Here is a 24,382-nt window from a genome sequence, read left to right as displayed (position 1 = left end):
GAGAAATTCCCTATACAAGTCCACCCAAGAGAACCAGAGCACATGTTTTATTTATTTTATTTATCCTTGGGAGGAAAAAAACTTTTATCATCAACGTATTCCAATAATCCTGCCAACTTTCGCACAAGAATTATTTTCTGTTCCTCAATACCCTGCACCTTTTCTTTTGTTTAAAATCTACACTGGTAAGAGCTTAAATTTCTACAAAAGTTCACAAGAATATGGATTAAGCAGTAGACAATTCAAACAATCCAGATGTTCAACAAAAGGTGTAGGTTAACTGCAGACATAGCTGGTATTTAACGCTGTGAATATGTGCTTTTCACAGCTTTTACACCCATTCTTTCATTTAATCTTATAACAACTTAGGATATAGGTCCTATCGTCATCCACATTTACAGATAAGGAAAGTAACCAAAGATGTTACTTTTCTAAGGTTAAGTGCCAACAAATGTCAGATCCAAACACAATGCTATGCAGCAACTGGAAGATTTAGTGGCATGGAAGGATATTTATATATAAATGACATGGACAGAAAAAGAATATAGAGCAAATATAAACAATGATTAGGGACAGAGTCAAGTTATTATAAAATGTCAAACTATAATAAAATAGCAAGTATATTTTTATAATTTTTCAGGTCATTTGTCTTTCTTAATTTTTCTACACAAAATGATAATGACTTTGACCCTCTTTCCCTTCCCCCTAGGGGAAAAAAAAATGCAGAGTATACAATCTGGATTCTGGAAATTTATTTTATTTTATTTTATTTTTTAAAGATTTTATTTATTTATTTGTGAGAGAGAGAGAGAGAGAGCATGAGCACAGACAGACAGAGTGGTAGGCAGAGGCAGAGGGAGAAGCAGGCTCCCCGCCGAGCAAGGATCCGATGTGGACTCCGATCCCAGGACGCTGGGGATCATGATCTGAGCAGAAGGCAGCTGCTTAACCAACTGAGCCACCCAGGCGTCCCTGGAAATTATTTTAAACAGGCACAACAGCATGCTGTTTTAGTCACAGTCAGTGTTTAGAAAAGTTTAATGTAGCAGAAACAGTTTGATCCATCATCAAGACAAATACACGCATGAAGTTCCTGTCATGAAAATACGATTCCTAGACTGCAGGTCTTACCTGTCAGTTGCTGTTGGACTCGGAGCTACTGGTGTCTCTGCTGGCTTTCTGCAGGCTTCTCTGGTTTGCGTCGCACTAGCAGGTGCCGGTTTCAGAAGACCTTGTTGTTGGTGCTTGGAGTGATGGATGCAGGGGAAGGAGTAGGAGCCAGAGCGTGAGCAGGGGCTGGGGCCTGAGCCACAGTTGGAGCTGTGGAGGAGCTAACGGTGTAGTGGTGGCAGGATTTGGACTGCTGGGTTGTAGCTGAGCTGGTGTTGTCACTGCTTTGGCTACGCACATTAAAGAGGTAAAACAATGGTATTATGATAAAATACCCAATTTCTAAGTAGACAGTATTGTTACAGGAGGCTGACAAACATAACGCCAATAAAAACTTGCAACTTGAAAACTTTGTAAGGCAACATAACAAGTGATCAATATTAGCCATCTGAATCACTACTTATGTTACTCTCTCAAATAATTAGCTTTAGCTAATAGTTTCAGTCTTGTTATCACTTAATACGAAGAAGAACCAGAAGCAGCCGTAATCAGAAATATACACAATGTATACTGACAAACAAACACCAAGTAATTATTGTTCCACCACCCCAAACATTACACTTTAAGTTCCTTGGTTATAACTTTCAAGTATCTATTGTCATTTAAAAACATCACCAAAATAACTTTTTTGTTTGATCTGGCTAATATAAAGCACACTGGAGAAAGAGTGGCTGTGCAAGGTAGGGTAGGGACTTAAAAAAAAAAACTACTAGCAGTGTTCATTCTCTTCTTTCTTTAATTCTAAGAGTCCCTGTGTTTAGCCCTGTAACTTTTTAAACTCCAATACCCTGCAAATTATAATGTCATAAAACTCCAATCTAGATGAAGTGAAATTTAAATGCATTACTATGCTCATTTATTATTTCCCTTAAAAGTACTTGTGGTCAGTATCATATAGTCACATTCCATGCCCTCAAGGTCTCTGTTGCCACAGAGCTATTTAGCCTCATTCTAAATGGTATCAAACCCATCTGCTTTTTGAAGTTTTTCTGCTCACTTCTGATCTAATATCTTTTTCCTGTCTCTTTATAATAAAGTCATTTCTCATTGCTTCCATAATGCCTACTTTTTCCCCCTTCTAGTAGGGGGCTTCTCTTGTTAACTTGAAAATAAAGTAACTGCAAATACCAGTAGAATCCTACGTAAAATAAAAGGCTTGGCTTAAGTAGCTATAAATGCATGGATCTATTCTGAGACCTATCCTGCTTAATTCTTAGTAATGTTCTAAATTATCAAGGTTATTATAATACTAAACGAAATAAGATCGATAACATACACATCCAAATATATGGCTACCACATTTTCCATTATGTACTATATGTGATAAAACTAGATGAGACAATGCAATATTATTCAGCCCTAAAAGTACACAAATTCTGGCATATAGCTACAACATGGATGAACTTGGAAGACATATATGCCAACAGAAATAGCCAGTCACACAAGGAAAACACACTGATTCCACTTAATATGAAGTATGTAGAGTAGTTAACTCATAGAAAGCAGAATGGTGGTTACCAGGGACTGAGGGATGGGGGAAATAGGAGTCACTATTTAGGGGGTACCGAGTTCTAGAAACAGATGGTGGTGATGGATGCATAATGTGAATGTACTTAATGCCACTGAACTATACAAAAAATGGTTAAACTAATAATTCTGTGTTATGTATATTTTATTACAATTAACACTACTGGACTGAGTACATGATTCTGTTCCTCTATTTAACATTAAGTGAATATAAGTGCTTTAATATAACAAAATCACTATGGTTCTTAATGGATTAAAAACTTTTAAATCTAACACCTATAAACTGTTTAGCTGCTTTTTCTCAGAACAAAATATGCAGTTAATTACAATTTACTTGCTCAACTGTTTTCTACTGCATATATTACCTTAATTTAGAAAAAAAAAAATCCTCTCATTTATTCTTTCAGTCTTTGATAAACTTCCAATTACTTATTTAAACTTATTTCAGTGTCACAGGTATCACTGATCTTCTCAGATTACAACTCAATCCAAAAAATTCCTGGTCACACGTACCACCACATCTCTGCATGCTCATCTATCTTTAAACAAAAATATAACAGTATCTCTGAAAGAACCCAAATTCACCTTCGCTTAAGAGAAAAACTTTGACTTTTTATAAATGCCCCAAATATGTTTCACTCCAGTAAGTCACAAAAAATTCCCTTTAAAAAACTTCCTCAAGGGGAGACAGGCGGCTCACTTGGTTAAGCGTCGGAATTCTCATTGTCAGGATTCAGGGTCCTGAGATTGAGGCCCACACCCAGCTCTGCACTGGGCATGGAGCCTGCTTAAAATTTTTCTCTCTCCTTCTGCCTCACCACCACTCAAAAACACCCCCAAACCAAAAGCTTTCTCACAACAGTCATTCTACCATTTCTTAAGCTGCCTATTCCCTTTTTAGTGTCTAAAAATCTACCCTCAACTAAGGAGCATCACTGAAATTAGGAGTTTACATGCCTTTTCTGCCGGAGGAGTTGGTCAGATCTCGTACATAATTACCAAGTCCCTTTAAGGCACCCCTATTAAAATCACAAAATAACTATTTACTCAATTACTAAGAATCACACTTTTAATTACATAATTACTGATTTTACTGCTACAGCAAAACTTAACAATTTCACATGACATTTTTTAACTGTTTCATTTAAAATCATGTTTAAGCTATATAGGGCGCCTGGGTTGCTCAGTGGGTTAAAGCCTCTGCCTTGGCTCAGGTCCTGATCCCAGGGTCCTGGATCGAGCCCTGCATTGGGCTCTCTGCTCAGCGGGAGCCAGCTTCCCACCCCCCCACGCCTGACCTCTCTGCTACTTGTAATCTCTGTCAAATAAATAAATAAAAAATCTTAAAAAAAAAATCATGTTTAAGGCTATATATATGTATGAAATATTAATTTTATGGCTGACCCAAAGTAGACTGTTAAAAACCTTTAAATAACAGTTAAGTACTTGCCATATGGATGTGCATAAACTGTATTCACTTAAAGTTTAAACGGCTAGGACCATTATTTAAAAAACAAAACAAGGGCGCCTGGGTGGCTCAGTTGGTTAAACGACTGCCTTCAGCTCAGGCATGATCCTGGAGTCCCCAGGATTGAGTCTCGCATCAGGATCCCTGCCAGCAGGGTATCTGCTTCTCCCTTTGACCCTCTCTCCCTCTCATGCTCTCCCTCTCTTTCTGTCAATAATAAATAAAATCTTTAAAACAAAACAAAAAACAAAACAAAAAACTCTCACATGCATAAAGATATACAGAACAAGGCTCAAACTTACCTTTTGTCACCATAACCACCACAAAGTTTTTTTCGTCAATTTTATATTCTTTTAGAGCAGTATCATCATTGAGGATTTTGCCTAGTACATTAAGAAAAAAGAACACATTATCTGAAGCCCCATAACCTTTGTCTTACACATAACTGAAGTTCAATCACCAACGTCAATTCTATCAATAAGAAAAAACATTAACTAATCAGCCAAGATAATATAATAGAAATATACTTGGGTAAAAAGGTACTAACATTGACTAAAAGATATCAAACAACCAAAAACCATATATGTTTCTGACAGACTCAATTGGCATACACAATTTATAAGATGACAATTTCTAAAACCAAAGAATGTCACTGTAAGCAAGAAGACAGCACATTACTTTCAATATTAATTCATCCTGCAATAAATTAATTTTGACCTGCTACAGGAAAGGCATCTTTCCCCTTTTCAGATTCAATTTTCTCTTTCAGTGCCTTCACCTACAGGAAAAATAAAAAGATTTTTTCTAAAAAGTCTAAACAATAGGTGCCCCTCGTTAGCGCAGTAGGTAGCGCGTCAGTCTCATAAAAAGTCTAAACAACAAATGACAATCCAGAATTTGAATAAACATGCAAGGTAAGGTTTTATGCATATTAATTATCAATACTTCCAAAAACTTAAAGATGTCTTTACAATAGTATTTCCAAAAAGACTCATTCTTAATGAATATCATTAGGCATAATAGGTATGAAGTTTGTTTCACCACAGTTGCTACACATACAAAGATTTAAAAAAAAAAAACTTTACCAGGTGACTTAATAATCCATTCAAAATATTCAACATCGAATTCAACATCAGAAAGTTTTGATTCTCATTATAATTTATGAGCTTATTTCCCAGAGTAAAAAAGAAAACTTTCTAACCTAAAAGTTCTAAGAATAAAATAGTCACATCTATAACAATAATAGAAGTCAAATATGAATGGTAAATGGCAAATGATTCACTTTAAAAGTGGGATACGTTTCATTATAATCATACCCAAGGGGGCTTCATAAAGACCATTAGTAAAACATAATGTTCTGGGGGATGGGTGGTGAACATCTGTGTTTTTTAAAAAGCTTTACCAGGTGGTTCCAAAGTTCAACTTTGGCTGAGGAGCACTGTACCACTTAAATGATCTTAAACAAGTAGCTTAGTTTCTCTCATTACCATTCCTCATCTACAAAGTAAGAGGGACTGAAATAGATAAGCTTTACAGTCCTCTTGATTCCTAAAATTACTGACACTAGGCTCATTAGAAGGTATTTTGAAAATGAGTCCAATCAATTTCTGAAACTGATCAGAAACAGGGTGGCAGAGTAAAAGAGGCAAGAAGACATAATGGAACTAGTTTCATTACTTTAAAGGCACAAGAATCAAGAGCGAAAAATTCTATTCCTTCTATTTCCCAGAATACTTCTAAAAATTGTCTAAGTTGATATTTCTGAGCTTTAGGTGAAAGACTGCCAGATAGGGATACAAAGAGTGAGTACTAGTTTCATTAAAGACACAAGAATCAAGGGGAAAATTCCATTTCCTTCAATTTCCACAATACTTCTGAAATTGTCTAAGTTGAATAGTTCTGAGCTTTAGATGAAAAACCGTCTGAGATATAAAGAGAAGGTCCTTCTGTACAATTAAAAAGCAACAGTGTATCTTCCAAAAGTAAAAAAAAGACAATAATTGCTTATACAGCTTTAAGTACATAAGGTACACAATTTCACATAATTCTCAAAACTCTGGACAAATGGGAATATCATCCACTCAATGTTACAGATGAGAAGAAGAGAGTTTAAATCTCCTCCCCACGTCACACAGCTACTACTTAGTAGCTGAAACCCAAAACACCTTTCTGACTTCAAGCTTTAAAGTAGAGTATTTTTTTTTTTAAAGATTTTATTTATTGTCAGAGAGAGAGAGAGTGAGCACAGGCAGACAGAGTGGCAGGCAGAGGCAGAGGGAGAAGCAGGCTCCCCACAGAACAAGGAGCCCGATGTGGGACTCGATCCCAGGATGCTGGGATCATGACCTGAGCCGAAGGCAGCGGCTTAACCAACTGAGCCACCCAGGCGTCCCTAAAGTAGAGTATTTGCACACAACCATAAAATTCCCTTGCTGTAACTGATCTTCCTGAAATGAGTCACAGCATCACCACTCTTCTGATGTTACCAGAGCAGAAATCCATCACAATATAAGCCTAGTACTTTTTATATTGTTCCGAATTTCAAAGGTTAAATGAACACAAGTAACAACTTTAAAAAAATGCACTCAGAGAATTTGATTTCACATCAGTAAACTAGGCTATAAATTCCATGGACTTATTCAATTTCATATACTGTTCTTTATCAGATGATAAACACTCTGCTATGTGTGTTTCAGATAAAGAAGTACAAAGACTTTACAACTTCAATAACTCTACAGTTGGTCCTTGCTTTAAATTAATGTTGATAGTTTCTGGTTTTACCATATACATTCAGCTAGCACTTCATGCTAAGAGCAGTGAAAATAAAGATACTATCCAGATTTCTAAGATAAAGTATGTTTTTAAAAAAGATTTTATTTATTTATTTGACAGAGAGACAGAGAGAGAGAGAGAGGGAATACAAACAGGGAGAGTGGGAAAGGGAGAAGCAGGCTTCCCGTGAGCAGGGAGCCTAATGTATGGGCTAGATCCCAGGACACTGTGATCATGACCTGAGCCGAAGGCAAACAGTGAAGATTGAGTTACCCAGGGAAAGACCATTTCGTTAAAATCCTGCACTGATATGGATGCTAAGGCCTAGAGAATTCTAGTGTGTGGTCAGGGAACCAAAAGGTTTATAAGACCTTATCAGGTGGTCTGTAAGGTCAAAAAGACATCATTTGCCTTTTTCCATTCTAGTTTTCTCACAAGTATATACTTGAGTTTTCCAGAGGTTACAAAGCATATAATACCAAAAAGACTGAAAGCAGAAGCAGATGAGAAGCCATCTACCTTCTATTAAGCCAAACAGTAAAGAGTTTTGGGAGTGCCTGGCTGGTTCAGTTGTAGAGTATATGACTCTTGATCTTAGGGCTGTGAGTTCAAGCCCACACTGAGTGTGGAGCCTACTTTAAAAAGAAATAGAAATGACAGGAAATGAACTTTACTAATACACAGCACTAAGCAAATTAGCGTTTCCCATATTGTGGGGAGTTTGAGACCCATGCTGGGAGTGAAACTTAAAAAAAAAAAAAAAGTTTTGCAAAACTAGTAAACAATGTCTTCTCATTATTTTTTTGTTATTGTTTTAGAAAAGAACTTTCACATAAAAATATAACATTTATTGTGTTATCTTTAAATGAACATTTAAAACATTTCTCAGTTTAATTTCTAATATGGTAAACACAGAGCACAATGACAAAAGTTATTTTGGAGTCTTCAGAAATTCTGAGTATAAAGGGTCTTGAAAAACAAAAATTTGAGAACTGCTATCTTACATGCTAAATGACTTGCCCAAAGTCAACTGAGTGATGGCAGAGCTTAGTTAGAGCACTCCATGATGAATGATAAATCTCCTTCCACACACCTGTTTCTTCAAAGAAGAGATGAAATACTTGCAACTGTGGTTGCTTGGTTTAAAAAAACAAAAATCACAAATGAATTACAGACCACATGTTACTAGGACTGAATCTAGTTCTCAGAATAGCACATAATGGTATAGCACACAGCAGTTGCTCAATTAATACTTGCTGAATGAATAAATTAATATAGCACAGAAATATGTGAAGAAAAAGGAAATAAAAAATATATGAAGCAAAAAACAAAAGAAAAATAAGCAGGAATTTCATTTCTGACAGGTCAGGATGTGGGCAATTAAGACAGACTTAATTGACATATATATATGTGTGTGTGTGTGTGTGTATATATATATATATAGTTTCTAACCAATAAAAATTGTACTTTTATTTCCAGCACCCATAGAATATATATACTTTAAAAATTTAGGCCACAAAGACTATTTCACTATTTCCATAAGCCTAAGTAAATAATGGACTGACTCACTCTCTAGTTTCCTGTCTCAAAAAGAGGGAGGAGGGGACAAAAACCCTTAGAAGTTAAAAAAACATAACAACAACAACAAACACCTCTAATCGTTTAGCTCCAAAGAAACCAAATGATTAAAGCATATTAAGAACATAACAATGAGAACTCTATAGACACTCTATAGACATTACCTGTAAAATTTGGCTAAAAAAGTAATCACACAGACTAACACTAAAGGTGTTTAGGGGTGCCCGGGTGGCTCAGTATGTACCCACCTTCTGCTCAGGTCATGATTCCAGGACTCTGGGATCAAGCCCCATAGCAAGGCTCCTCGCTCTGCAGGGAGTCTGCTTCTCCCCCTCACCCCTGCCAGTGCTCTCTCTCATGTGCTCTCTCTCTCCCCCAAATAAATAAAATCTTTTTATTTTTTAAAGATTTTATTTATTTGACAGACAGAGATCAGAAGTAGGCAGAGAGGCAGGCAGAAAGAGAAGAGGAAGCAGGCTCCCTGCTGATTCGAGGCTTGATCCCAGTACCGGGGGATCATGACCTGAGCTGAAGGCAGAGGCTTTAACCCACTGAGCCACCCAGGTGCCCCATAAATAAAATCTTAAAAACAAAACAAAACAAAAAACACCCAATACTAAAAGTGTTTATTACTGGGGCACCTGGGTGGCTAGTCAGTTAAGCATCCAACTTGCTTTCGGCTCAGGTCATGATCTTGGGGTGCTGAGATCAAGTGCCATGCTGAGCTGTGCTGGGCGTGGAGCCTGCCTGGAATTCTCCCTCCCTCTGCCCCTCCTCCCCGTCATGTGCACACTCTCTTTAAAAAAAAAAAAAATGTTGGGGCGCCTGGGTGGCTCAGTGGGTTAAGCCTCTGCCTTCTGCTCAGGTCATGATCTCAGGGTCCTGGGATTGAGCCCCACGTCGGGCTCTCTGCTCAGTGGGGAGCCTGCTTCCTCCTCTCTCTGCCTGCCTCTCTGTGTACTTGTGATCTCTCTCTCTCTGTCAAATAAGTAAAAATCTTAAAACAAAATGGTTTATTATTATTAAAGGAAAATTAATAAACTAAGCATGCAAGTAAGTCAAATACAAATAAGACAAGAACAAGGAAAAATGAAAATAAATTAAGAAAAGAGAAATGGAAGAAAATAGTCTTTTGCCAACAGAAAAATGAGACAAGTAACAGGGCTGCAATTCACAAGTAGTCAATAAAAAGTTCAACCTTATTACTAACCAAAACACAATTTTTAGTCAGATATGATTAGCCCACTGTGCCATGATGCTAGAAAAGACAACCTTGAACAATTCCTGGTGTTAAGTGTGAGGAGATACACTCTCAGAAAGAGTATCAATCAATGAAGTATTTAAGGGCAATACACCAAAGGCCAACATTTTTCAGGGGTTGGCCATTCACTCCAGCAATACCACTTCTGGTTAAGTATCACAGAAAACAACTGAACTAGACTTTAGAACCAGGTGCACTGACCTGTCCAAAATTTTGGCATTGTTCCTAACCTTAACACAATGATCTTTACATACTTAAAAAATGAAACCAAACAGAACATGATCTTTACTTTCAATCTACTTAAGTCATTACCTACAGGACACAGGCTGAATTTTGTCATTCCAAAACTGTCCCCATCTTTGAAATTGTAAGCACCAAATCACCTTTTCCTATCAGCTCTCAATAACCATTCACTACACCTGGTCTTGCATCTCATTAAGACTCTGGTCTCCAGAGCCCCTATTTTCATCATGATCTTTACTGCCAGCACTATTCAGCACATACAAGCAATGCCACTGTTTCTATCACTTTTCTTCCTATTGTTAGACCTTCCTGTCTTTCTGCTGCTTCTGCCAGGCAAAGCTCCTTATCTGGACCAACACAACTGATTTTATTTCTATCCGTACTTAATGTAAAATTTAGTTAACCACTCTGTGGTATCTCCTACCTTACTTAGCTAACAAATTTTACTTTAACTATCCAAACCCTACCTTTCCATTTATATCCAGTCTTCTAAATGCTATAGAAAATGAAAGATAACTAAATCCTCTGTTCTTCTGGTTCTCCTCCATTCTCCTAAGAGGTATTTCAAACCTGCAGTCTTCTCTAAATTTGATTCCCAACACTACCCTCCTTCCCACAGATAACCATCTTCTACTTCATTCAAAACAGAGCAGATGTCAGAGGAACTCACCCTCCGCTTTCTGCCACCAAAGGGATAGACTTTTTTGTTTTTATTTTTTTGCATCCAGATCCACCTAATTTCCTTCTCACTTATCAAGTGAAAGAGGCATCCCTCTCTTTCAAACCTAATTCTTTCCACCTCTCCCCTGGTTCTCCCTCCAGTGTTCTTCAGTACCTTGCTAGATTTATTGTTTCCATCCTCCCCCAGCTGTATTTTCAACCTCTCCCTCAAAGCCAGTTCATTTACAGTCAAACAGACCCAATTTTCTATCCTCTTAAAAACAAAACAAAAACTTCCCAACTCCCCGTATCTCTTGGTAGCTACATTCTCCTACCCTTAGTCTCGGGCACTTTTCAAAAAATTAACTACACACACTATAGTACTTACTCTTAACACCACACCTATTACTCAACCATACAGTGCTGACAGAAAAATGGACTTTATTCTCCTTCTGCTGCATATCTTCTCCCTATCCCCACAATTCCATAAAACTGCTCTTTCCAGTATCACTAAATTCAGCAAAAATCATAACCAGTCATTTCTTAGTCCTTCCCTACCTTACTTGACTTGTCATATTAAACAATACTGACCTGTCTCTCCTGTTCACACTGCCTTCCTTCTGCGCCCATAAAGCCATACCTTCTGGATTTCCTATCTTTCTGTTCACTGTTTTGTGAAATCCTCTCCCTTGACTAGCCTTTTAAGTGCAGCTCAGTGTTATACCCAAGGCTGCCTTTTTGTTCTATATAAAGTTCCCAGATAATCCATCTCCTTTAGTTTTAATAACCATCCAGGTGTCACTTCTTAGCCCTCTCCTTAACTTTAGCCATGCATACCTAAGTCTCTACTCAACATCTTTACTGGAATCCCGCAAGCATTTCAACCATAATACATTTGCGAAAGATAGTCTATATACTAATTAGTCTAATTCCTAACCTGATCAATTGAACACACTTTAAAACGCTTATAAAGAAAGGCCTTCTTTCTGGATGTGGCAAAAAAAGAAGAGTAGCACCTCTGCACATGGCTTTCTGGGGAAAGTTATGACCAGCAACGGATGCAGTTATGACTCCTTTAACTGTGCTGAGCCCCATGCCAGTGCTATTCATTAAGTAGTAACAGGAGGGATCTAGAATTGATCACCACAGTCCACAGTAAATAACCAAGGCTATCCTTTCATTTTGCTGTTTATTCCCCCTAAAGAATGGTTTATCATCAACCCAACCATCAATAAAGCACTGTTAACAATCAGAATCAAACATTTTTCCTAGTCGCATACTTCTCTTATGAAAGAAGTGCATTTTAAAAGAAAAACATACTCCTGGAACCTGGGTGGCTCAGTTGGTTTAAGCAACTGCCTTCGGTCAGGTCATGGTCCTGGAATCCCAGGGCCACATCGGGCTCCCTGCTTGGGTGGGGAATCTGCTCCTCCCTCTGATCCTCCCCCCACCATGCTCTCCTCTTTCTCTGTCTCATTCTCTCTCAAATAAATAAAATCTTAAAAAAAAAAAAAAAAAAAGAAAAGAAAAAAAGAAAACATACTCTTTATCTAACATTAAACATGGCTGACAGGGCTTTCCCCCCCCCCCCCCCCCCGCCGACAAAAGGGAGACAATCACAGTAATAATAATAGTGTATTACAAGCTGCCAACACAACAGCTGATCAGTTATCCTTTTTCATCCCATTCGCATGAGGTGCTTGTCTCTTCCACATCCTCACACCAAATCATTCATCAGTGGTTCCAAATTACATCTAATTATTTCCAATGTGAATATTACATTGCAGTTCCCGGGCACGACCCTAGTTCAGGCCAATAACCATTAATAGTCTTTTCCATTCGACAAACTTAAGATATCAAATAATGTCTTACAAATTATATCCCCACCATAGTAACATACTGTTTTGCACCTCAGCCTTCTTATATAGGACTGCCACACGAGATTTCTAGGACTACAGCTTGTTGATTTGGTTAGCAACCGAATATGCATATGATAAGCTAGCTTCCTAAATGTTACAGTGTATTTTCCTTATTTCTGCTATAACTGTGTTCGTTCTTACTACTGTTGTAAGTAGTTAAAAAAAAAACCAAACAAAAATTACGCAAGCTTTAATGGGTAGCCCTGAAATACAGAGGCTGAATGAATAACAGCTCATGGGTGCTATGTACTTACCACATGCCTGGCAGAATATGAAGAGCGTCACAAAATTTAACTCATTTAATCTGTGCTACATCTCTTATTTGAGTCCTGGCTAGTTACTCATGTGGAAGCTGACACTTGTGAGCACTGATGCAGGCAATTCTGAAGCAAACTGACGCCTATGACCCAGTAATTCTACATCTAGAAATCAATGCTAAAGACATGTTCACACAAATACTTCAAAGATACATGAACAAAATATGTGTACACACTACTGTTTGTAATACTGAAAGCCCTAAACATTCAATGGTAAAATAGATTATTGTACATGCATTCATTTCAATACAATGCAATACAAGAACCATCACCACATATGCAAGATATTCACTGAATGAGTGTACATATGAATAAATGACACATTTATAATTATCTTTCAGGGGCAAAAGCTGGTTGATTTTAAAAAAAACCGTGTAGGGGCGCCTGGGTGCTCAGTGGGTTAGGCCGCTGCCTTCGGCTCAGGTCATGATCCCAGGTCCCTGGGTTCGAGCCCGACATCGGGCTTTCTGCTCAGCAGGGAGCCTGCTTCCTCCTCTCTCTCTGCCTGCCGCTCTGCCTAACTTGTGATTTCTCTCTGTCAAATAAATAAATAAAATCTTTAAAAAAAAAAAAAACAACACAGTGTAGTTATGTTATGTGGTACGTGTACATAAAAAAAATGTCTAGCAGCATACGGAGTCCATAGTGGTTATTTGGACCAGGGACATAAAGCCTTCCACTCTTCTATACACTTACTAACTATAATAAGCCTGGATTATTTTAGTAATTTAAGGGAAAATTTTAAAAGTTTAAAAGCAAAGAAAAAAAAATCACTGCATCCTACCTCCAACATTGCTTACTAACACTTATACTTACTTATACAAGAGTGCATTGCAATTTTGAGAGGAATCTTCATTAGAAAAGAAAGTCTGGGGAGCCTGATTGGCTCAGTTGGTAGAGCATGCAACTTCTGATCTCAGGGTCTTGAGTTTGAGCCCCACGCTGTGCACAAGAGATTATTTAAAAAAGAAAAAGAGAAAAGTCTAATACCTAGCTAAATTTTGAAAAACAAAAGAGCAACCAAAGTTCGGCAATTAACCATTAGCAAAAGGGGAGTCCTAAAGCAAAGGATTTCACAGATTTACACTGTGGGCAATGCTTTTTTTTTTTTTTTTTAAGATTTTATTTATGTATTTGTCAGAGAGAGAGCGAGCGTGTGCGACCAAGCACAGGCAGACAGAGTAGCAGGCAGAGGCAGAGGGAGAAGCAGGTTCCCTGCCAAGCAAGGAGCCCCATGTGGGACTCGATCCCAGAACACTGGGATCATGACCCAACTGAAGACAGCAGCTTAACCAACTGAGCCACCCAGGTATTCCCCCCCGCCTTTTTAAAATTCCTTGGGTGGTATCCTTCCATCTGAGAAAGCTGCAGGCACCAAGGAGTATTCCTGGATTCGTCCTCCTACTCCTCAAAGTAGGCTCCTGTTAATTCTAAAATAGAACTGACTATAAAAGAATCAGCTGATTTTAGTGCAACAGGAAAAATCTTCCCACTAGACCCAAGGAATGAAAGAATGTAGCAGAAGAGATTTTTTTATTACTGAGAGTACAGTATTAATAATTTGTGAATAGACAAGTAAATAAAAGCCATCAATTCTCAAATTATGATTATGATCTAAAAGGCTATGATTTTAAAATATAATTTGGGGGATGTGTGGGTGGCTCCGCAGGGGTCATTATTCCCGCCTCAGTGTCTCTGCAGCAAGGAGCTTGCTTCTCTAGCATCCTCTGTGCCAACCCCTACCATTGATGTTCTCTTGTTCTAATAATAAATAATCTTTGAAAAAATGTAATTGAAAGTCCAGAATCTATCTTTCCCACAGAAACTATGATATTTAGTCTCCTAAGCTGAACTATTCATGCCAATTTAAATATATTAAAATATATTCTTAACAGTATGATTTCAACAAGATTAAAACAGACACAGATTTTGAAAACTAAGTAGAAAAGTAGATATCTCAAGATACCTAAAACTTTTAAAGTTTCTATATAGGCAGATAAAGGATCTTACACACTCACAAAAAGCCACCCACCTAGTTCAAACAAAAGTGAAAGAGGGAAAGGAGAGAGGGAGTGACCACATAATTTTTATCTACTTGTTGAAGTATTTAGGATCAGCTCATATATATTAGTCATTTGTAGCCAGTCTACTTCCTCTGCAAGACAAGGTTATATAATGTTTAAAGGGTTTATAACGTTCACTGATTATAAAATTAGCTCTTGGAGACACTACATAAGGATTTATCCAAACTTACAGGAACAGACGGTGTGATGTCCTTCAGTAGCATTCTGTGCTGTGACAGGTTCAAAATTTAGCACATTTCTTTCCAAAAGTAACAGAAATTTTATACATTACCTATCAAATATCTCATAATTTCCAAACTAAAAAAAAAAAAAAAAAAGGAAAGAAAGCAGAACACCACTCTTAAAAACTGAAATTGCTGATTATATCAAGTTGGACACAAGAGAGGATACCACATCCATTACAATCCGTGTTTAAGAAAAAATAGGAAAGCATTGATCAAGATAACGGAAAATCGACGAAAGAGCAGGATTTGTTTTAAAAAATTGGCATACATTTATTTTTATTCACTAAACATTTTCAGATCCATGATCTTATTTGATTTTCGTATCAATTCTAAAAGGCAGGCAAGTTATTATTACTTCTATTTTACTAACGAGAAAAGAGATTTAAGAGCTCAAGGACATAGGACAAATCCAAAATGGGGGAAAAAACCACCCTCCAGCTAGTAGACAATGTATCTGAAAGAGAGCAAGATGTAAAAACAAGTAAAGAGTCAACAGCTACCTTAAGGTTGCTATGAAGAGCAGCAGGGAAATGGGATATGGAGCAGCCAAAAGGGATATGGAGACAAGTGAGAGTTTTTTAAGATGGAGAAAATGTCTGAATATTCTAGAATGGAAAAATGAATGAGGCAGAAGAGAAAAGAAGAGATGGACTGAGGTCCTGCACAGATGACCACGTATAGGGTACAGTGGCAAAGGAGAGGGACAAGCCTTAGTACCACCCAAATAGATACCGACCCCCAACTAAAGGAGAATAGAGGAAGTAGGTAGTTGTGATAGGACTCTGCAAAAGTTCTGTCCCAACTGCTTCTATATTCTCAATAAAATCTAAAAGCTAGGGTTATCGGCTGAAAATAAGGACAGTGGAAGAGTGAATGGACTGACTAGTGTACTAGTGAAGTACACTTAACAGGCAATACAAAGTGCCCAATTAATGTTCAGGAGTTTTAAGTGAGACAAATCAATGTGGCTATGTGTTTGTCTTCTAGCTACACAGTGCATGCAAAACAAAACTGAATTTAGTCACATTTGGGGTTTTCCAAGCAAAAACAATGAAGTGAGAGTGGGACCATGTTGTCAAGCGTGGTCACGGTTTTATGTATATGTTCTTGGTTTTATGTGTATGCTCTCAAACTCGTAAAACCTTCCAAACAACCATATGAGGTTAGTAGTTCCAGTGGCAATACCGTCATTTTAAGATGAGCAGATAGCACATTATTGGTAACTTGCCCAAGGTCACAGAACAGGTGCTAGAGCCAGAACTGAAACTCTTGCAAGAGAGTAATTATCATCACTGACCCTGTTTTAGCTGCGCAAGAGTGGAAGCAATAACATAAAGGGAAGGCCAGAAAAAAAAAAAAACAAAAAACAAAAAAAAAACAAACAGGTGGATCAAATGAACTATAGGTCTCAATACAACTGGAATCAGAAGAAAGGTAAAGTAGGATACTAAAAACAGATTACTGGGAATGGGGGAATAGCTACAGTTACTGGTAATAAGATCTAGTTACCAGTCATGGGACTGAGTAATTGAGGTAGCATAGAAGGAAAGAACACTGGATGAGAGATTAAGGAACGCAAGGCCAGGTGTCTGAGCAAGACCATCTTTCATAGATAACGAAACTACCAAAGCCACTAACTGGGTGATGGCAGCAAGTTACTAGTCACATTGGCATTCATTTCTTCTTTTGAAAACATACACTACTACATTATTTTCCACAATTCTGGTGTGGATGTCTTTTTTAAACAATGTCTATCACATGCTGTGAAGCTCAGATTTGTGACCATTTTCACATTTTTTTTTAAAGATTTTATTTATTAAAAAAATAAAATCTTTAAAAAAAATAAAGATTTTTTTGACAGAGATCACAAGTAGGCAGAGTGGCAGGCAGAGAGAGAGGAGGAAGCAGGCTCCCTGCTGAGCAGAGAGCCCATATGGGGCTCGATCCCAGGACCCTGGGACCCTGGGGACCATGACCTGAGCCTAAGGCAGAGGCTTTAACCCACTGAGCCACCCAGGCGCCCCATTTTCACATGTTTTTAACACAGAAATAAAAAGCAGCTACATCAGGGGAAATGACAATGTCAAGATAACTAATATAAGTTCATAATTCTATCTGCATTTCCTCATCTCCCATTCATTCCTCAATCCATTTAAACACAAATTTTGGCTCCACCATCCCATGGAGATTACTTGTCAGGGTAACTAATAATCTCCAAGTTGTCAAAACCAAAGGGTATGTCTCTTGAATTCTCAAGCAGCAGACACATTTGATCCTTTCCTTCTCCTTGAAACGTTTTTCCTTGGATTCTTCCTACCCTCAAAGATTGTTCCTTGACTGACCTCTTTACTCAGTCTCCACATGAAATCTCCAAATCCAGGCTTCAACCCCGGGCCCCATCCTATTACTAGGTACATCTCAGCATGGATCTTCAATTCTAGTAGAATACAATTACATATAGTGGATAATTTAGGGTCAAATGACACAAGCAATGGACACAGAAAAAGACTGCTAGATGATCTCATCCCATCCATGGACTGAAGTCCACCACATATGCTGCCTATTGTCAGGGCTCTATCTCCAACCCAAACTTCTCTCTGGAATAAAGATTCGTAAGAAATCTACTTGCTATCTTTTTTTTTTTTTTTTAAGATTTTTAAAATTTATTTTAGAAAGAGCATGAGAGAAAGAGAGCACGAATGGGAGGAAGGGTAGAAGGAGTGGGAGAAGCAGGCTCCAGCTGAGCAGGGAGCCCAGTGGGGGACTCGATCCCAGGACCCTGGGATCATGACCCAAGCCCAAGGCAGATGCTTAACTGACTGAGCCAGCCAGGTGCCCCCCTCTACTTGCTATCTTTACTTCAAAGTTCAGTAGGCATTTTAGACTTAAGTCTTGGGTCCCACTGTAACCACAAACCTGCTCCCTTCCCAGCTCTCTACATCTCAGGAAAGACCACAAGTATTCACGTAATTTATACAATCAAAATCCAGGCTTAATTTTCAATTTCTCAATTTTCCCCACTCCAACCCAACAAAAATTCTCTCAACTCTACCTTCCCAAACACATCTCAAATCCATCCATTTTTCTTCCTATCTGTCTGTGGCTCTTACTTCCCTAGTTAAGCCCTGAATGTTTAAGACTACTACGCAAGCCTAACTTGTTTCCCTGCTATCCCTCTTGCTCATCCTACTACCCCCATTTCCCATCCAGCAAAGTAAACCTTTAAATCATAAAAAAAATCTTCTCCTCTGCTTACAACTCCCAAAGGCTCCTATTTTACCTTGAAAACCCCCAGCTTACTGTAAAGTCCTTATAGGCTCTGGCCCCTTGCCTAACTCTGATCTATTAATTCTCTTCTCCACACTCTTAAAGGTCTTTCCCTACAGAAAACATTCATCCCCATCTGAGTACTTATTATTATTCAGATATCAGTTTAAATGTCACTGTATTCAAAGAGCCCTTCAATGACTAGTCAATTTAAAAGTAGCCACCCAGTCATACACTATCACATTACCTCACCCTATTTCAATTCTCTACATAGCTCTTAGCATCATCTGGTTATTAAAATTTGTTTTTTTAAACGGGTTTATTCCACTGTTAATAGATGCACCATGACAGTAGGACTGAATGTTTAGTAAGTACTCAACAAACATTAAATAAATGAATCACATGCAAATACTGAGGGATCACTAAAAGAATGTATTAAATTAATTCAGAAGGTATTTATTAATGCCCACTATGTGCTAGGTATAGGAAGAAAAAAAGTCTGGAAGAAACCATACCTGATCTCCCAGGTACCTCCTGTGTTATGTTTTACCAATATGCCAAGAAACCTTAATTTCATCTCTGTGATACAGTTTTCAGATTTACTTTTTATTTTAAAGAGAGAGAGCATCTCAAGCAGACTCCCTGCTGAGCACAGTGCCCAACATGGGGCTCTATCCCGGATCCTGAGATCATGACCTAAGCCAAAACCAAGAGTCAGACCCTCAACCGAATGGGCCACCCAGGTGCCCCCTCCCCTGTGATACAGTATTTTTATACATTTATTACTCTTAATATATTTACAATCTAGGAAACTTCTATAATAAAGTACTATCTTTAGCACAACTATATTAATATACAATAAACCACAATAGGAACAAACTGCTAATAAATGATGGTTAATAAATACCACATACAGAAAAGTACTAAACAATATTTTACAGCATAAGCACCACTACTATACAAATAAATCACAAAGCAAGGTAATTCTTTACACATTACTGTGTGGTACACTAAATGTGCTATCAATAATAATTAAAACTACTATATCTCTACAGTTCTTTTATCCAAAACTTCCAACATATACATACAACAGCTTTGATGTCATTTATGTCCTATTATAACTGCATTTCAGCTTGTTCATTTAAAATCTAATCTCAAACTTACTTTTTGTTTTTCCATTTACTGAAAGCACACAACAGTGACAAGGGTTAGCATATTGAAGAATTAAATCTTAATATCACACTTTTTCTTGTCACCATTATTAGTGATACAATAAAATCTGCAATGTATTACAATCATGTCAGTTTTTGTTAATATACCTATTCCTAACTAATGGTTGAAGTAACCACAAAACAAAACAAAGTAACTTTTGATTTGAGCTTTAAGAAAAACTATGAACTCCATCTTCCTCTGTATGTCCATCCATCACATCATCAAAAATTTTATACATGTAGCGGTCTATTAGATATCACAGAATGCTTTATATAGATTAAATCTGTTTTGTTTTTTACAGTAAATCTCTTTAAAATAAAACTTCACACAATTAAGAATATTCTCTTTTAGCAATGGTCTTCCCATCCAAACTTCTCATTTTGTTTCTGTACTGTTTGACTATAAGAGGAGACAGATTACTTATTATAATAAAAACTTGCAATGATTACACTAAAGGCAGTGCACGGGAATGGTCAAGTAAATAACCCAGAATGGTTAGCAAGTGTTAAGAAAATTTTGGCAGCTGTAAAAGGGGGAGAGGACTTTCAGCATTCAAAAACTAAAGCTAATACAAACAATATAAAAACAAATTCCATTACTTTCCCCACTTTGTACATCTACTCTATAGCTTTTGAGCTACTAGGTCATGAAGGCTTCCAAAAGACCCACCACAGTCCACATGTGCCTTACTCCAGTGCTGATACTCAAACCACCAAACATATACATGTTCAACAAATGAATCACTCCCATGATTCCTCTTATCTTGCATTCATTTTTGTCTTGTCTTGCATTCATTTTTGTTCTGCTCATCTCAAGTTCAGAGTTTCTGTATTGGCAACTTCAAAGTTACTTAATTTTCTTACTTCTAGGTAAAAATCAAACAGGGACAAACCTTTGAGGAGCCAAAATCAAGGTCTCTGAGAGCAAAAACTGTTCATTTTATGTGGATCTCCCTACTGGTCTCACTAAAATCCTATTTTCTCCTCCTTTATTTTAGACCTATTTCTAATAACCTTGGTTACCTAGTTTTCACAACAAATTAGAAACAGGACACTTAGAGTTTCCTTATATTATTACAACTTTCACTGTTTCTTTTCTTACAGCAATTTTACCTAAATACTGTATCAAAAATAGATATTAAAAAAAAGCCACTACAAACATTTCTGAAATTTAGTTCATTAAAATGAAATCCTACAAAGGGGGCCTGGCTAGCTCAGCAGGGGGAGAAGGGATTCTTGATCTCAGGGTTTTATGTTTGAGGTTCACACTGTGTGTAGACATTACTTAAAAATAAAACTTTAAAAGAAAAAAAAAAGAAATCCTACATGTCATTTAATGTAAATGTTCCACACACCACTGATTAAATGTCTTCATTTCTTGCTCCAGATTAACAATGTTAGTTTTTATGTTTATATAAACAGAACAAAAATATATTTAAACAAATAGGAACAAAAGCTGAAGCCACTCTCTAACAATGGTCTTCTGAAAATACACTTTTAGAAGAATATTTATAAATCATATAACTCAAGACATTCCTTTGAGGTAAACTGGTAAATAATTAATACAGTGAGGCACATACACAAATACAATATTGGCTCTAAGATGCACCAAGTGCAGAAAGAGCTATCCAAATACCAAACATTTGGTGGAGCTGTAGAAAAGTTACTGCGTAACTTCAATACACCCACAGGTATTTACAAAAACCTCCTTTAGGTTTCAATAATTCTGGAGTTAATTCTGAATATTGTAAGCTGGTAAAGTTCCTGCTGCAGCACCAATATTACTGCAAAGAACCAAAATCAAATAGACATTTTATAAAAAGTTTTGTCTGAAAACATTATACAGCTGCACTTTAAACTTTCATCCTTTAACTTATTAGTACACATTCAGCAATAAAGAAAAATTTAAGAAAAATTTGACTTCTATTACTTACATCAATCCACAGGGCGTCAGTTTCTAATCTATAATTGCTATCTCCTGTACCTTTAAGAATTTAATCACAAAGTATACTTTTACATATTCTTGCAATAAAATTATTTTGTGTCACAGTTCTAAAAAGATTGGGAACTATGTTTCTTAAATAACTGAAGAGGTGCAAAACTTCAGATTAAATGAGACAGGTAAAACATATAACTATATCCTCACCCAAAGGTATCTGTTACAGATTACATTTACTGACCACCGATTAAACACCATTTAATAACCTCACATCTCCGAAAGGCAGGTACATAGCAAATAAGACAGAAGCACAAATGGAACTGATCTAACAGCAAGACCCCTGACCTTCACCAAAACCAGAGTCAACTATTTTTTAAAATACAGATGGGCAGAAAGCAGCTGGTTTAAACGAAACATGGCAGTCTTAATGATGCACAGAAGCACAATTCCAAAACAACAGCAAATTCACACCGGTGGCATATTTAGATTCTTGGCATAAAGTTGTACTGACTTAAACACTGTGGCTCTTTTTGCAGTCACACATACAGAAGACGGCACGAGAATCTACCACGTGGACTTTTTTGAAGTGTTCGAGGGTTTAACTGCAGAAAGATCCAAAGTTTTTACTTTCTTTTTTTTTTTTTTTTTTTTTTTCTACCTTGAAATGCTATTATTTGAGAGCTGGGGGAAGAGTGCAAGGTTTCCAGTACCTACATTACAAGACTTCTAACGAAAGAGGAGTCAATCTGGAAGTGAGTTTGAGCCTGGATGTGAAACAAAAAAATCTTCACCACCAAAGAGGCCTGGAAGTGCAATCTACGTATGGGTGTGGGCTCGGTGGCGGGAGAGCTGAGGCTACAGGATTCAAGATAGTATATGCCAATAAAAGGGTCGCCAATTCTGGGGAGGAGGGGGCAAATAATTCATTTTCAACACTCCTGTCCACTCACCTTTCACTCTGCGGCTGACGGAACCTGATATCTTTTTTTAAAGCTCATTCTCTCCAGTTACCACCTCCCAGACTTCAGCGCCTAACCGGGTCCACGCAGGGGTAGTGACGACGCCTACATCTCCCTCCGGCACCCAAGGACCCAGAGAGGCCGACTCCATCACCGAGGAAGCCTTGACCTCCCCCTACCCCTCCGGTTCCAGTACTGAGAGCTTCCGAGGCCCAGGCCTCCCGTGCCCCGCGGCCGTGTGCTCCACGCCATCTGCCACCAGGGCTTCGGCGTCCAGCCACTGCTTCCCCTTACTCCTGCCACAAAGCCTGCGGCCAACTCCGAAAGCTCGGGTGGGCCGTACACGGCCGGGGCCGGGACCCCGGGCCCTGACCAGGGATAGCAGGCCTTATCCAGCACCCGGGGCCCGAGCCCCACGCTCGCCGCACACTCCCGGGTGTGCTGAGGGCTTTCCCCGCTCGGCTGCGCTGCGGGGCCCTGCTCCGGGTTGAGGCCCCCGCCGGGCGCACAGAACCGCCGCGCCGCCCCCCGCCCAGGCCAGACGGGCTCCTCGCGCTCCCCGCGGCCCGCGCGCGGCCGCCCCCGCCCTGCCCGGGCACGCTCCCCGCCGCTCGCACCGTCTCGTCGGGGTCGATGTCGATCTTGAAGGTCTGCTGCTGGAGGGTCTTCAGGGTGACCAGCATGGTGCCGGCGCGCAGCTCCGCTGCCGGGCCTGCTCCGGGTGCTGGCCGCTGGGCGGGGTCTGTGGCCTGGCGGGGCCCCGGGGTCGCCCGCGCTCCTCGCGCACTCGGGAGGAAAGCGGTGGGGGTGGGGGCTTGTCACATTCGCCCTGCGGAGCGGCCTGTCCCCCAGCCCTGGGCCCGGGCCGCGCCGCTACCTCCGCGACTGCGGCCTTCCTCGCGAGTTCTGGCCGCCGTGCTTCCTCACGCTCCCGATGCCGGCCACTGAGTCTGCAGAAGGCACGAGGGGCTCTGCGAGACAAGCAGAGAATCCGCTAGCTCACCACAGGCTGGTGGCCGCCATCAACGTGACTCGCCGAGACGCGCCCCCTCCCCCACCCGAAAAAATCTGGGGGATGGGGCCGGGCTGACGAAGCGCGCAGGCGTAGGGTGCGGCGAGGCTGTGCGCAGGCGCGGTCAAGAACTCCGCCCCGGAATTGGGGCGGAACGGATTGTGGCTCTGGAATGTCGGCGGCCTGGATCGGGTGTGCGCAGGCGCAGTCAGTGGGCGTCTGGAGGGCTCTCGGGGCTTCCTTGTGGCGTTTGCAGCCGGGGCGTTCTCCCGCCAGCCGCTGCTCCGCCTACGTCCAGACTCCTCCCGGCTGCCTGAGTTGCGCAACCCGTAGCCGGGGAAGCGCTACGTGGAGACCGCGCTAAGTGGAGGCCGAAGTCTGGAGGGCGGTAGGTTGGGGCGGGGTTTGAGAGAAAGGCTCGTGGTAACCAAGGTACTGGGCCGGCGCTTACCGGACGCTTTCCGTGTGGATGAGCCTTTGTGGTGGCGACTCGAATTCCTTACTCCTGAGAGTGCAGACCCCAGTGCCGGATGCCTAGGTGGACCTTGGGCCTAAGTAAGACAGAGGAGATCAAGTTCTCCAACACCTCCGTGAATAGAACTGTCCAGTGGCTCCTGTCACCGAGAAGTAAAAGTCATAGTTCTTGGAATTGGATTCATAGCCCCTGCCTCTCCCCTCATCCCCCTCCTCTCCCTGGTTCTTGGGGTTGTTGGTGGGTACTAGGCAGTTGCTCCCGCCTAAAGGCCCGCCTTTGCATTGGCTGAGTCCTCT

The 24,382-nt window shown here is 39.5% G+C and overlaps 1 protein-coding gene across 1 annotated transcript in view; it reads right to left on the bottom strand.

The window, feature by feature from the left end:
* RAD23B (RAD23 homolog B, nucleotide excision repair protein) overlaps positions 1-23,722 on the bottom strand; it is a 46,761-nt gene extending 23,039 nt beyond the window's left edge. The window contains 6 exon segments of the mRNA XM_053447789.1: positions 1,132-1,238; positions 1,241-1,377; positions 1,380-1,400; positions 4,468-4,548; positions 4,844-4,943; positions 23,217-23,722. Coding sequence (XP_053303764.1) covers positions 1,132-1,238; positions 1,241-1,377; positions 1,380-1,400; positions 4,468-4,548; positions 4,844-4,943; positions 23,217-23,282 — 512 coding nt within the window. The 5' untranslated portion in view covers positions 23,283-23,722.
* Between the last annotated feature and the right edge of the window lie 660 nt (positions 23,723-24,382).

The sequence above is a fragment of the Lutra lutra genome, chromosome 13, assembly GCF_902655055.1.
Source record: "Lutra lutra chromosome 13, mLutLut1.2, whole genome shotgun sequence".
NCBI classification, from domain to species: domain Eukaryota; kingdom Metazoa; phylum Chordata; class Mammalia; order Carnivora; family Mustelidae; genus Lutra; species Lutra lutra.
The sequence above is the reverse complement of the archived record's forward strand: the minus strand, read 5'-3'. Positions and strand labels throughout refer to the sequence as shown.